Source organism: Panthera pardus, unplaced genomic scaffold (assembly GCF_024362965.1).
Source record: "Panthera pardus isolate Hobbes unplaced genomic scaffold, ASM2436296v1 HiC_scaffold_22, whole genome shotgun sequence".
Taxonomy (NCBI): domain Eukaryota; kingdom Metazoa; phylum Chordata; class Mammalia; order Carnivora; family Felidae; genus Panthera; species Panthera pardus.
Genome location: NW_026526788.1, coordinates 5,365,952 through 5,380,845, shown reverse-complemented (window position 1 = coordinate 5,380,845; position 14,894 = coordinate 5,365,952). Strand labels below are relative to the sequence as shown.

At 46.3% G+C, this 14,894-nt stretch overlaps 1 protein-coding gene across 5 annotated transcripts in view; it reads left to right on the top strand.

The window, feature by feature from the left end:
• The first annotated feature begins 2,612 nt into the window (after positions 1 to 2,612).
• The window catches only part of TARBP1 (TAR (HIV-1) RNA binding protein 1), a 90,779-nt gene continuing 78,497 nt past the window's right edge, over positions 2,613 to 14,894 (top strand). For 3 of the 5 annotated variants that reach the window (XM_053910196.1, XM_053910197.1, XM_053910195.1), the window contains exons 1-5: positions 2,615 to 3,599; positions 9,241 to 9,338; positions 10,823 to 10,892; positions 13,122 to 13,270; positions 14,167 to 14,219. In XM_053910196.1, the coding sequence (XP_053766171.1) occupies positions 2,660 to 3,599; positions 9,241 to 9,338; positions 10,823 to 10,892; positions 13,122 to 13,270; positions 14,167 to 14,219 (1,310 nt within the window). In that variant the 5' untranslated portion in view covers positions 2,615 to 2,659. Of the gene's footprint in view, positions 3,600 to 9,240; positions 9,339 to 10,822; positions 10,893 to 13,121; positions 13,271 to 14,166; positions 14,220 to 14,894 lie in introns of all 5 variants that reach the window. The other 2 variants (XR_008425028.1, XM_053910199.1) reach the window with 2 other exon arrangements.

Here is a 14,894-nt window from a genome sequence, read left to right as displayed (position 1 = left end):
TCCTTGATGAGCCAGGGAAGCGGTGACTGGGGGAGATAATTCGGGCAGAGAGAATAAGTAGCAACAGAGGAGTTCCATGTGTCTGGAACCATGGGCAGAGTAGGGAAAATTAGGTTATGAGGCTGGTTGGCTTTCACTGGATGCCCAAGAAGCCACCAGTGTGCTCTAAAGTTGGGCGTTATTCTGTAGGTAATAGGGAATAAATACATAGGCCAACTTATGAGTGTATTTTTAATAAGTCATTTTTTTAAAGGTTGTTTTTAAAATTTATTTATTTTGAGAGAGAGAGAGAGAGAGAGAGAGAGCACGCGCTCAAGTGGGAAAGGGGCAGAGAGAAAAGAGAGAGACAGAATCCCAAGCAAGCTCCATGCTGTCACTGCTAAGCCGGAATGGGGGCTCGATCTCATGACCCACAAACTGTGAGATCATGACCTGAGCCGAAACCAAGAGTCTGTTGCTTAACCGACTGAGGCACCCAGGTGCCCCAGTAAGTCATTTTTAAAAACTGAGGTAGGGGTACCTGGGTGGCTCAGTCGGTTAAGCGACCGACTCTTGATCTCGGCTCAGGTCATGATCTCACGGTTTGTGAGTTCGAGCCCCTACACAGGGCTCTGACAGCACAGAGCCTGCCTGGAATTCTCTCTCATCCCCTCTCTCTCTCTCTGTCTCTCCCCTGCTCTCGCGTGTGCTCTCTCTCAAAATAACTAAATAAACTCTCAAAATAAATAAACTTAAAAAAAAACCTGAGGTAAAACTTACATGCAGTGAAATGCATAGATCTTGGGGATTCAATTCAAGGAGCTTTGACAAGTGTGAAACCTGGTGTAACCAGCACCCTAATCAAGATAAAATACTTCCACCACCTTAGAAAGTTCCCTTGTGTCCTGTTTTAATCTCCACTCCCTACAGGTAACTACCATTCTCATTTCTACCCAAAAGATTACTTTTGTCTGTTCTTGAATTTCATATACCTGGAATCAGACCGTATGTAAACTTTATTCTCTGGCTTCTTTTGTTCAGCATGAGGGTTTTGAGATTTAGCCATGTTGTTGCACGGATTCGTAATTCATTCTGTATTGCTGAATAGCATTGTTATATGAGTAGGTCACAGTTTGCTCATCTGTTCTTCCATCGATGGACATTTAGGTTGTCATAAACTTTTGGTAACGACTAAGGTTGGCAAAAACGTTCATGCACAAGCATTTTTGTTGGGGTATGTTTTCATTTACTTCAGGCAAATACCTAGGGGTGCAATGGCCGAGTCATCAAGGAGATACATTTTAACTTCATTAGAAACAGCTTTCCAAAGTGATTGTCCCATTTACACGCCCACCAGTAATGTATGGGAGTTCCAATTGTTCCACGTCCTTGCTCTTTTCCGCCTTTAAAATTTAGCCATCCTGATGGGTATGAAGTGGTATCTCTTTGATGGTCTAATTTGAATTTCTTTAGCAGCCAATATTGAACACCTTTTCAGAGGTCTACATTTGCGGTTAAGTGTCTGCTCAAGAGTTTTGCTCATTTTTGTTTGCTAGGTATATGAAAAATGTAGATTGAGGGAAATTGATATTTACTGGCATGTGATATGTCGAAGGCAATTGATATTTACTGACACATTCTTAGTGGGTTTACAACAGAACCATTTATGCATTCTATTAACGGAAAACTGAATGAGTCTGAAATACAGAAAAAATCTTGCATATAGGATGTCCGGTAACTTCAAATTATGGAAAATCAGAAATGTAAAAATAACTCAAAATTATATACAAAAAACCTAACTTCAAATAACTTTCTACCTCATCAATTATGTTTAATACACGTCAAGCTCTTTGAAGATGGGCTTGTGTCCTCCCCCATTGACTGCCAGAGAGATCTTTATGGTTAGAAGGCAAAGAAAACCCATGTGATAGATCGTTTGCCTAGGATTAAGCCAGGAACCAAACCAGTAAGGCACATGCTAAGGCGCGGTTTTCTGTTTTTGCGGGTAGCTCTAGATGCACAGAAAATACACAGATGGGCAATTTTTGAGATCGCTCGTTGGAGCACAAGCACTATGTGGAAACATCTGCATGTTACATCAGCTTGGGCATTTACCGCAAAGGCTGGCGTTGGCATCGTTTTCTGCCCTGTCCCTAACACATAGCTGTAGTACTTTTCAGGGCCTCTGAATCATTCTCAGTTTTCATTTTACGGCTTTTTGGTTTGGTTTGGTTTTTTGCAGGTGTCCGGAACCCATTTCAGACCCACTGCGTCAGTCTCTTTGTGAGCGGTGTCAACCTGCGCCTTTTTGCAAACGAGCTTCTAGGAGACTGAAGTACACCGAGGTGTGCTTCTGGCCCACGGTCGCAGGCACGCCTGCTTGATTTAGGGCTCTGGGGCAGGCCCATCCCCAATTAGGAATTGATGGAGCTGATGCCCTGACGACAGTGACGTTTAAAGAGGGCTTTCTTTCACTACAAAATAGTAAGGGAGGGGCGAGAGGGATCAGGTTGCAGGCGGTGCTGCTGGGGGGAGCCCCAGAGCGCGCAGGGCCGGACCTGGGCGGGCTGAGGGCCCCCTCCGGGCAGGCGTGAGCCCGGGCCAGCCGCGCACGCGCACGCACTCGCGCACGCCGGCCCCTCATTTGGGCGCCGGGTGTCGGCGGCGCGCGCGGGGGCAAATGGAGTGGGTGCTCGCGGAAGCGTTGCTGTCGCAGAGCCGGGACCCCCGGGTCCTGCTCGGAGCGCTGTGCCGCGGGGAGGCGTCCGCGGAGCGCGTGGAGACGCTGTGCTTTCTGCTGCAGCGACTCGAAGACGAGGAGGCGCGCGGCGGCGGCGGCAGGGGCGCGGGCGCGCTCCCGGAGGCGGCGCGCGAGGTCGCCGCGGGGTACCTGGTGCCGCTGCTGCGGGGCCTGCGCGGGCGCCCCGCGGGCGGCTCGGACCCCGGCCCGCCGGCCCGCCACCGCCGGCGCGTGCTGAGGGCGGCGGGCGCCGCCTTGCGTTCGTGCGCCCGCCTCGCCGGGGGCTCGCAGCTGGCGGCCGCCCTGGCCGAGGAGGCGCTGCGCGACCTGCTCGCCGGGGGGCCCGCGCCCGGCGCCGAGGCGGCCGTGGAGGTGCTGGCGGCCGTCGGGCCCTGCCTGCGGCCCCGCGAGGACGGGCCGCTGCTGGAGCGGGTGGCGCAGGCGGCCCTCGCCCTGGCGCTGGCCGCCGACGGGGACGGGGGCGAGGCCGGGCCCGCGGAGGACGCGGCGGCGCTGGCGGCCGGGCGGCTGCTGCCGGCGCTGGGCCAGTGCGGCGGGGCGGCGCTGCGGGCCGTGTGGGACGGGCTGGGCGCGGCCGGGGCGCCCCCGGGGCCGGGCCGCGTCGGGCCGCGGCTGCTGGTGCTGAGCGTCCTGGCCGAGAGGCTGCTGCCGGAGCCCGGCGCCGACCGCGACCCGCGCACGCGCGAGGAGGGCCCGGACGCGCGGCGCTGCTGGCGCTTCTGGAGGACGGTGCAGGCGGGGCTGGCCCAGGCCCAGGACGCCCTGACGCGCAAGCGAGCGCGCTACCTGCTGCAGAGGGCGGTGGAGGTGTCGGCGGAGCTGGGGGCCCGCTGCGCCTGCGGCCCCCAGGAAGGAAACGGTACTTGCCTCTTTGCCCCCGGCCCCACCCCGCTTGGCTTTCCGCTGGGGGGGGAGGCCCCCCGCTTCGGAAACCCAGCTCTCCGCCCTCCGTGCCCGATGTGCCTTCCCTTGACCTTAAAGCCCGGACACCTGGGGAGGGAGCCTCACCTCGAGAGGATGTGCTCCAAGTGTCACCAATCACCGCAGCTGACAACAGTCAGCGTTTCTTAACCTTTCTGACCCAGAGCGGGGCGGAGCCCTGCGTCCGTGGAATAATTAGGAACAGGACTGAGCCCCTTCAGGATTTTACAGACCACGTTTGCGCGATCTCGTGGTAGGTCCGTCCTAACAACAAGGAAGGGTTCGCTGCCATCAGACTGAAAGAAAAATTATTTCCCTGCCCTGACCGGTGCATTGAGGTTTGAGTGTTAGAACTCTGAAGCCGAAATCGTCACACTCTTTGAAAGTTTCTCTTGGCGATTCTCTGTCCGGGAGTTACTGAAGTTGGTTAAATGTGTAGTCCTTAAGTCGACCTTTTGAGGGTATTTTTGCTGTTGATTTTAAGTAAAATTTTTTTTTTTTTTAAAAAACCTTTTGAGCCTGGGCTTCCTACAAGAGTAGTTGAAATAACCAGGACTCCCTTCCATTTGGTACTTACTGTTAATTGGTTTGTTCACTGAAATGGGTGGACGTGCCCTTCGGTCATCTTTTTGAGCTCTCCAAGACCGGAAATAGATTGATTCAACATTGTCTCAGTAGATAGAAAATTTCTACTTTGTCAGCTCTAGCTGCCTATTACTGGTAAAGGATTTTTGTTCGGTTGAAGTTGCGAGTAGATTTTCCTGTTTGTCTAAAACATGAGATGGTAAATATTTTGACAGGCCACGAATTGGTGATCATCTAATTAGAGTTTTCACTGGAGAGGACTTTTTTTTTTTAAAATATTTTATTTGTTTTTGAGAGAGAGCTCAAGGAGGGGCTGGGCAGAGAGAGAGAGAGAGGGAGACAGGAGCTGAAGCAGGATCCGAAGCAGGCTCTGCGCTGACAGCGAGCTCGATGTGGGGCTCAGAGTCACAAATGGTGAGATCGTAACCTGAGCTAAGTCAGATGCTCAACCAACTGAGCCACTCAGATGCCCCTGGAGAAGACTTTAAAAATACCGAAATTAAAGCCATTTATTTTAAAGAATCATTCTGCAGAGTTTTAAAGATAAGCAATAGTTTTTCTCTGCTCTCCCGCTTCTAGTTTCCATTTCAGAAAACAACGTCTTGTACCCTTTTAATGGATTATTTTGGTACTTACCTCTGTGTCTTCCAATGATCTGGGTAAAGCAGCATCCATTGTCATAGTTACCCTTTGGTTAAATGTGAATTCAACATTGTAAAGGTATGACTGAAAGTATTGTTCACAGGTGATCTATGTAGTAAGCTACGATTTTTTTTTCCTTCTTGCAAGTTTTTCCTGGAATTACGTCATTTAAAAATCTGGTTCTCTCTGTATCACTAATTCAGCCTCAGATTTTGAGCTAGTTGTCTCAGTTTTTCTTGTACAAAATTTTCCTGGTTTTTCTCTTAGATTTCTTTGACACTTTTTTTTTTTGTTTTTTGTTTTTTTAATGTTTATTCATTTTTGAGAGAGACAGAGACAGCGTGAGCAGGGCAGGGGTAGAGAGTGAGAGAGGGAGACAGCAACCAAAGCAGGCTCCAGGCTCTGAGCCATCAGCACAGAGCCCGATACTAGGCTTGAAGCAACGAACTGCAAGACCACGCTTAACTGACTGAGCCCCCCAGGCGCCCCTTGGATTTCTTGATCATTTCTTGATCATTTCTGTTAGATGCCTGTAGAAGTTCAGCCTGGTGCCCAGCTTGCCATTCTTAGATCTGCCTTCACCTGAGTCCTGTCTTGGAACTCTTGTTTCCTGGGGTTCTTACCTTCCCCCTTTTTGATTTACTCACTTGTTTTGATGTACAGCATTTTCCAGAGATCGAAATTTTTTTTAAATTTTTTTAACATTTATTTTTGAGACAGAGAGAGACAGAGCATGAACGGGGGAGGGTCAGAGAGAGAGGGAGACACAGAATCTGAAACAGGCTCCAGGCTCTGAGCTGTCAGCACAGAGCCCGATGCGGGGCTTGAACTCACAAACCGTGAGATCATGACCTGAGCTGAAGTCGGACGCTTACCCGACTGAGCCACCCAGGGGCCCCCCGGAGATCGAAATTTTTAAGAGCATATCTGATGAATCCATCAAAGAATCCGTTGTGTCTGATATGTTTTTATTTCCATCATTCCTATCTGACACTTCCGTTCACTGGGAATCCCCATCTGTTCATACATGCTCGCTGCCTTCTCCACTAGGTCCTTTAACATCTTCAACTTACTCGTCCTAGTCATGTGTGTATGCATGGGCCATTTCTAAGTTTGGTTTGGGTTTTTGTTTTATTTCTTGGCGGTGGGGTCACTCTCTTCAGTAGAGACTGAAGTAAATATTTATGCATAGAGAAGGCCGCTCCTCTGTTAGGCCATTAGTGCTGGGGGTTGAGTCACACTAGTGTGTATTTGGATCTTGTTGCTGTGGTTGTGGATTACTGCTGGCTTACGTTCAGTGGGAAGTCGGGAGTACCCAGGGGTTTGGTCAGTGTACTTGTTTTTCTGAGGCCCTTGATGCTAACACCACAGCTGGGGTCCTTCCCTCAGGGGTAGACCGCTGATGTTTGTCCCTCGGTGCAAGGCTGGAGGTGGAGGGTGAAGAGGGGTGGGACTTTTCATATCTTCTGCGCCAGCCTCTTCTCAGGCCCCATGTGCCTGAACCTCAGGGTTCCAGCTTTCTATGCCATCTCTGCCCCCACCCCCATGGCCAATAACCTCTGTCTCCTACCCTTTTTAGTCTGTGTGCTGCCGAAACTAGCACACCTCTGCCTCCCACTTAGTGGAGGGTTTAGAGTTCCCTTACCCTGTCCTTGGGTGGCTTCGTTCTACTTGTATCTGCTGTCTTGGCTGCTGGTTTCCTGCCCTCTCCCAGCAGCAGACCTGCTACCAGTCCCAGTGCAGGACTCTGGGCATGAGACGGTCTCCTCCTGTCGGTGCAGGTTTCTGTCCATCCTTCAGGGCGGCCAGCTTTTGCCTGGTATCAGGACTGCGGCAGGCATGGGGACGTGCGAGGCTTTCCCCCAGGGGCAGACAGGTGTGGCCTCTGGTGTGAGGGGGGGGTCCAGGGCGCAGACAGGCTTAAGCAGCTGACCACCGTCTTGTACCCTTGGAGGGCTAGGATGGGCTTCTCCAGTTAGTCTTGCTGCCCCTTCGAACCTGGGTGGGGCCCGCATGCTTATGCTGCAAAGTCTCTTCTTGCCTTTCCCACAGTCTTTCTCAGAACAGCTGGAGGAGGCCTAAGGGAACTGAGCTGGTGAATGGTTGTGGATTCCCTTTGCGGTTCTCCAGGTGCTAGGCTGTTAAACTAGCCCACACCTGGCCTTGAGAAACTCCCCAAACGTTCGTTGTTTCTTTGCCTCTCTATTTTTCAAGTTCCTTTATTTATTTTGAGAGAGAGAGAGAGAGAGAGAGAGAGAGAGAGAGAGAGAGAGAGAGAGAGAATCCCAAGCAGGCTCCGTGATGTCAGCGCAGAGTGGACGTGGGGCTTGATCCCACGAGCAGCGAGATCATGACCTGACCTGAACTCAAGAGTTGGATCCTTAACTGACTGAGCCACTCAGGTGCCCCTCGTTGTTTTTTTTAAACTACTTTTTGGTGACCACCTCTTCCTGCACTTGGCCAGAGGTAGGTCAGTTTGCGTGTCCTGTCTGTTCTTGGAGAGACTTTCTGCCCTTTAGAGTTCAGATCACCGGGTTGCTCGACAGCCTTAGGTTTCAGGAGTTCAAGATTCTGTGTGTTGTCCAGCTTTTTCCCTTTGTCAGTATGGCAGGAATGTTCTTCTGTGGCTTTCTATATCCTAAGTGAAAGCTAAGACCAAGCATGTCTAAATGCCTTTGTTTTCCCATCACATTTGATTTATGGTTTGACCGGGGGTAGGATTCTAGCCTGGAAAACGTTTCCATTCAAAATTTTGAAGGCGTTGATCTATTGTCTTCGAAGCTAGAGCTTTCGTTGTTGCTCTTGCACAGTCTGAAACCATTCTGAATCATGTTTATTTATATGTGCTGTGTTTCTTCTCCGTGGCAGTAGGGACTGTGCCCCCATCATTCTGAAATTTCACAGTTTTGGCTTGGGTCAGTTTTCATCCCTGTGCTGGCCACTGGTGGACCTAGTCAATCTGGAAATCATGTTCTTCAGTTCTGCGAACTTCTCCTGAATTACTTTATTTCCTTCCTTCCTTCCTTCCTTCCTTCCTTCCTTTCTTATTTCTGTTCTCATGTTGGATATTGAAGCTCCTGGACTGGTTAGCAAAGCATCTTCTCTCCTGTTTCCTATGATTTTGTCTCTTTGTTCTATTTCTTGGGTGACTCTCTCAGCATGATGTCTGGTCCTTTCTCTGTGCTTCTTGTTTTTTGCTATCAAATTTTTATTCTCACGCGATCTTTCTTGTTCTTACAATGCACCCTTATTAATCGTATCCTTTTCTCACGGCAGCCTGAGGTTTATCTTGTTCCCCCTAGTTGTGTTTTCTCCAAATCTCCTCTGTTTGGTCTTGATCTTTAATGTGCACGTTCCCGCAGACATCTGGTGATCCTTAGATACCTGTTTCTATTTAAGAATAAGGAGCCAAAAACCAAGTTTAAGTCTCTAAGCACATGAGCAGAGCCTGCATGAACTTCACTGCAAGGTGATCTCCCATGACAGGTCTTTCCTCTTGGGCTGGCCAGATTCCACGGAGACCTTCTAGTCTGCTGCTGCATAGTGAAGTCCTGGTCAGCACTCTGGGACCTGAGGGGCTCATGTGGTAGAAGGGGCAGGTAGAGGGGGATCTCAGCACCCGGGTGCTTCCATGGTCACTTAATTCCCGGCTTCATACGGCACTCATTCCTGACCTCAGCAGAGTCCAATGCCTCTCCCTTCAGAGACCCACAGTTTTACCTTCTCCGGAGAATCACTTCCAGGCTTTTTCTGGCTCAGAGCACAGGAAGGGGCACCAAGGCTCTGTTACTTAAACACACTGAACACATCCTCTTTTAGTTTATCCTCGGTTTTTGCTTCTACTTACAGAGTTAGCTTTTGCCGGCAATTCCTTAGGTCTGGGGAAATTTTTAAAGTAGAAATCAATTTTTTTCTTGGCTTTCCCCGTGGGTACTTAATACTCAACTTTTCTTGAGTCTGCTTAGTTTTTCTCTAATTTTTCAAACTAAGCTTCACTGCTGTTGTCTGCTTCCCTGTTTTCTCCACACTTCTGGGCTTTTGCCTCTGAAAAATCTTTGGCTGCTACGGCGAGGTTCTCAGGGAGAGAGAGCAGGGTTTATGACTCTTACCCAGAACTCCAAAACAGTAATCTTATTTAAAAGCAAAGGAAAGAAAAAAGAACAAAAAACACAACTCCTTTTGAGATTCTTGTTAGCCTGAGCTTCCTCTCTGGGCTTTGATACAGTGGTACCCTGCATTATTAGAGGATACAGTGTCTGGTAACAGTGGCAGGATTTTAAAAATGACTGTCATTAAGAAACCTAAGAAATACGCAAAAGGAGGAACTAATTTTCCTTTTTAAACCACATCAGGCCCGAGTCTGTTTTGGTGGTCCGAGAAGAAAAAGGATGAACTTCTCAAGTTTTGGGAAAACTATATTTTAATTATGGAAACTCTAGAAGGAAATCAGGTGGGTGTTTTCATATTTTAACAAATCCTATGTAGATGCAGTTTTAATTTTTTTTTTCAAATGTTTTGTAAAAGCAGCGCAAAAAAGACGAATTTGGATAAAGCATAATGGGATACAAGTGCCCTTTGTTCTCTGGCATAAATGCAATTTAAAACTGTTAACTCAGGAAATTAAAGCGTATTTTTAATCGACTTAAATTGTGACTCAGAGACTTTTAGCCTTGTTTATTCTTCCCTTGACATTTCCTTCTAAAGTGTTAGTTTTTACTTTCTCAGTGTTCTGAATAATCTCCAAAGAAATACACACTGAGGAAAATGTTACTTAAGGTGATTCTGAGATGAATTGTTGTTAAATAAATAATTGCCCTTTAATTTTGTAGGCCGGTCTCCCTTCCTTTCTTCCTTCCTTCCTTCTTTCTTGTTTTAGTTCTTATATCTGTGTGTACCTAGTCATGCAAGTGGAAACTTGAAAAGTCATTTTCAGTTAACTTTGAGTTAGTTTTTGTAGAATCATGGAATTTTTAAGGTGAGAGGAATCTCTCAGAGAGGGAGAGATTGTGCATGTGTGTGGGAGGGGCAGAGAGAGAGAGAGAGAGAGAAAATCCCAAGCTGGCTCCGGGCTATCGGCATGGAGCCCCAAGGGCCAATCCTGAACTGTGAGATCATGACCTGAGCCAAGATCAAGAGTTGGATACTTAACTGACTAAGCCACCCAGGCACCACTAAATTTCTAAATTCGGGGCATCTGGGTGGATCAGTTGTTTGAGCATCCAATTTCGGCTCAGATCACAATCTCCTGGTTTGTGAGTTCGAGCCCCGCCTCAGGCTCGCTGCTCTTCATGTGGAGCCTGCTTTGATTCAGATCCTCTGTCTCCCCCTCTCTCTGCTCCTCTCACATTTGCTCGCACTTTCTCTCCCTCTTAAAAAAGAAATAACCGTTAAAAAAAAGCATTTCCAAATTCAAATCAACTTTTATGGTTTTCCTTAATCAGTATATACATAAGATCCCTATAATTTGTTTAGAAACTCTGATTTACCTACCGTAGTCTAAGTAGTTGAACACTGAACTCTGAACTGGCCCTACTTCTAAATGTATGGCCTTGAACAACTTGAGCGACTAGAGAGAATATTTTTTCCCTTTTTTGTAATCTGTTGGTATTACCAGCTCTGCCTGTTTCCCAGCACAGCTGAGGATTACATGACGTGGTTTATGATTCTCACTGTACAAATGTGACGGTCCTGTTACTCTCTCCTAGGCTGTGATCGTTAGCCTTGCCGTACTCGGTCTCATACACCAGAATTCATATGATTTAACAACTGGAAGAATCTGGCACCTTCTGCATAGTTTTTCTACGGGGAAAAAAAACAGAAGGGCTACTGTTCTATAAACGGATGAAAAGCAGATTCATTTTCTTTTTTCAAGTTCACCTCGAAGTTTTCAAAGGTGAATTTTTATTTCATATGGTGTTGTGTTTTTGTTTTCAGATCCATGTTATAAAGCCAGTTTTACCAAAGCTCAACAGTCTGTTTGAATATGCGGTGTCCGAGGAAAATGGTAATGATTACTTTTATTTTGATTCTTGTGACATTTAGAGTTTCTTTTTTCCTCCTCGTTTGTATGCCTGCCTCTTACTCATTACAGAGAGTTGGGAAAAACTTTAAAAGTGTAAGCAGGATGATGTGAATCTGCTGCCACCAAGAGAACGGCTGTTAACGTTCCAGACCCACGCCTCTGGATTGATTGATCATAACGTTTGTCTCACTTAGGCTTGTGTCCAGACGCGTTTACCTATATCCGTAAATAGTTTTTGAGAACATAATTTTAAATGACTGCAGAGTTTTCTGTGAGTCGGAGGTATGGTTAACTCTGTAAACTTTTGGTGACGGCACACTTCAACCCTCACAGAAGGAGGAGAATAGTGTGTAAGATGAACCCCCTCTCCCAGCTTCGGACAGTGATCAACACGTGGCCAACCGGTGCCTTGTATCCTCTCTCAACCTGTCCTGCTGCTTCCCCACCGGGGACTGCGAAGCCACCCCAAGACAGCGTATCATGTTGTCTATAATTATTTCAGCGTATAGCCTTAAAAGATAAGGGCTTTTCAGTAATGTTTTGATGTCGGTGTGGTCTACGTTTTTAATAATAGCTCCTTGGTATTATCTATTTTAACTGCTTTCCGTTCTTATTCTCCAGATCCGTTTCATTGTTTGTTGGTTACTTTTTGGGGGGTTCAATTACTACTCTGTCACTTGGACTTCTTAGGAAGATTCCAAGACAGAATTTGGAAAACGGTTTTTTAAGCCCTTCCCTAGTACTGTATTTTGAGAGCCTTTTAGGAGACACAGAAGGAAGCGGAGCTTCCTGAAATTATTTTATGAAATGAAGTTTGAGTCAACAAAACCGCTAAATGCAGGCTGACAGTGGTTAGTATGCATATGAATGATAAACTGTTACATTATCGTGTTTACCCGTGAGAATTAACCTAGGTAAATGGGTTTTAGTGCCTTCTCTAGATAATTACAACTTTGATAGTTTGACCCCTTAGGAGTTGAGCTTTTATTCAGCCAAGCGCTGTAGTTGTTTTTGGATACACTGGGATTTTTCACGGAGCGAAAGAATCTGTAGTCACCTGGGGCTAGAATTTAATTGAATCCCGTTGTGATTTCACTTATGCATTTACTATTAAAATGATTCTCTTATTACCATGTTTTGCCCACAGCTCTTGGCAAGCCAAATCAAATAGCAGTGACAGATTTTGAAAAATTACCATTGCCAAAGCATTGAACAAGCGTCTTGGCGTAAATTACAAATAATGGACCAATTTATTTCTAGAATGCCAGGAGTTAAAAATGCTGAATAATTTTTTTCCTAGAAGCATTAAAGAATATTTCAAAAGAGTTTAAAAAAAAAATCTCTAAGGTACATATTTATTCCATTTTTTTGTGTGTTTTTGCCCTCACTCATTTATATATTTAACAGAAATTCCTTAGTGTCCAGTATATGCTAAGTGCTAGGAAAAAAGCGGTGAGACAGATGTACTATTTTTGATTTAACTTTTGTCTCTTTTCCGTGAAAAAAAAGTCTCGTGATAAGTTCTGTAAAGGTACCAAACAAAGGACTGAAATGGAGTATATAGTGAGCGGGGCAGGGAAGGCCTACCTGAGAAAGGACGTCCAACTTCAGAGTTGAGGCGACACTGTGTACAGAAGCCCTGAGATGGGAACAGGAGAGAGCAGCAGAGAGAGAGAGAGAGAGAGAGAGAGAGAGAGAGAGTCCTAAGCAGGCTGCACACTCAGCGCAGAGCCCGACACGAGCCTCGATCTCACGAACCGAGAGATAATGACCTGAGCCAAAATCAAGAGTCGACTGAGTCACCCAGGTGCCCCGTTAAGATTTTATTTCACGTATGAGAAGCCACTCAAGGGTTTTAAGTGGAGGAGGGACAGTTTCAGGTTTCTGTGTGAAAAATGGACTGAAGTAGGGTGACAGGGATTGTTTGAAATGGCCCCAAATCTAAAGTCCCAACCCTGTGCACCGTAGAGGTGGTAAAGTTGCCTGTGGTCTCTCTAAGTGAAACTATCTGATCATGGAACACTGAAGACTGAAGTCCTTTTGGTCACTCGGTGAGCACCCTTGGATATGATTTAAAAACTCATTGCTGTAGTGTCCTAATGAAGTTAACGTATCTGTGTGTAAATGTGTTTATTTATGAAGCTATAGTCTGTGTGGCACGACATAATGTGAGAATCAGCTGTCAACAACATCAGGTGTTTATTTCCACAGGAAATTGGCTCTTTCACCCATCCTGGCATATGTGTATTTATAAAAGAATGTTTGAAAGTGAAAATAAAATCCTGACCAAAGAAGGTGTTCTCCATTTTTTGGAGCTATATGAGACAAAGGTTCTTCCGTTTTCGCCAGAATTTTCTGAGGTACTGACAGCTTCTCCCCACCACCCCGCCACTGCCCCCCCCCCCGCCCCCGCTCCCTTTGTCAAGAGATGAGAGGAAAAGGCATTTGTTGCATCATAAGTGATCTTCAAAAAATCTGTATATTGGGGCTCTCACATAGTGAGTAACACTTTATAGATTTGCATAACGATGCTGCTTCCACAGTTCTGAATCCCTGAATTAGTGTTAGCTATTGTATTAAGCAGAGATCGCCTTTTGAGCTGTATTTATTAGCATCTATACGTCCATTGATCAGAAATCACACAAAGCGGAGACTGAGAATTATAGCCGTGATTTAAGTCTTACGGTGCCGGTGAGTCACGTGATCACTGGGTGCACAGTGATTTACCCCTTATTTGGAGACACCCTAGTAAACTTTCCTAATTGAGGACCTGCTGTCATGTTTTGAGATGTCTCATTTTCCACATTCTCCTGTCCTCCCTGCGCTTCCTAGACTCTTGCTTTTTTGGCCCTATGTCGGGTAATATTTTTGAAAATATAATTTTCCCCCCATTTTATTTTCCAGGCATAGGAGCCTACATTTTCTCTTGAGTATCTTTTTTGTTTTTTACCTCTGTAACTGTGCTTATTTTCCATCGTGTATTTCTTCTTGGGGTTTGTTTCTTCCTTCCTGGCCCTATATGAACGCTCTTCCTAAGTTTTTATCAGGTGGGAAAGTTCTGTATTTGTTGTGGCAATGGACTTAAGGGACCCTCCGAGGTTAGCATGGAATTAGCCTACAGGGTAAGAGATCAGCTTTGCATAGACCAGCTCGTCTGCATCGCTACTGGGATATGCAGTTAGGGCAAAGCTGACTTTTCAAAGTTGCAGCTGTAGCTTTACATTGATTACTTTTTTTCTTTTTTCTTTTTTTTTAGTTTATTATTGGACCATTAATGGATGCACTTTCAGAGAGCTCTCTATACAGCAGGTAAACAGGCAGTATGTAACCTAGCAGCAATGTAGGAATATGTACTTGATGTATAAATTTAACATGTTTGTGAAATAGGACCAGGTAGTTTAATGCATTTGGTACATCTTACGTGTTGCTGAAGAGACATGAAACTTTTTCTTGTTACAACGTCCCTCTGTGTTTGTGGTTCTTCTTTTTCTCTATTAGCGTATCAAGTGTTCCTTCCTTTTCTCTTATTTCTTACCTTGAACCCTTCCACTCTTGGGCTTCTGGAAAGTATAGGTCACAGAGTTTATTTACTTTCTTCCCCTTGCTCTGTTTTCTGCCCTTTTGCAAATTATAGTGACTTTGGCTAACCAGCAGCTCTGTCTGCTGGGCGGACTTACCCATCTGTGTCCTTTTCAGGGTCGGTCTGTCAGTCTGTCTGTCCATTTGCCTCTCCATCCACGTGAAAAGCCAGGAGTTCACAGCAGCACCTCCGATGCCAATCTGATACCACAGGGCTCACTAACCTTGCTGTTTCCAAATCTGACAGCAGCTGCCATTGTCCAGAATATATCACTTCCTGCCCCCTCTCCACTTTGAAAAGTCAGACAGCGAAAAGTTTGTCATTGTGCGATGGCCTCAGTTTTTCAGCATTATCTGTACTCTTGAATTATACCTTCAGAATTTCCCCTTGCTTTTGAACTTACG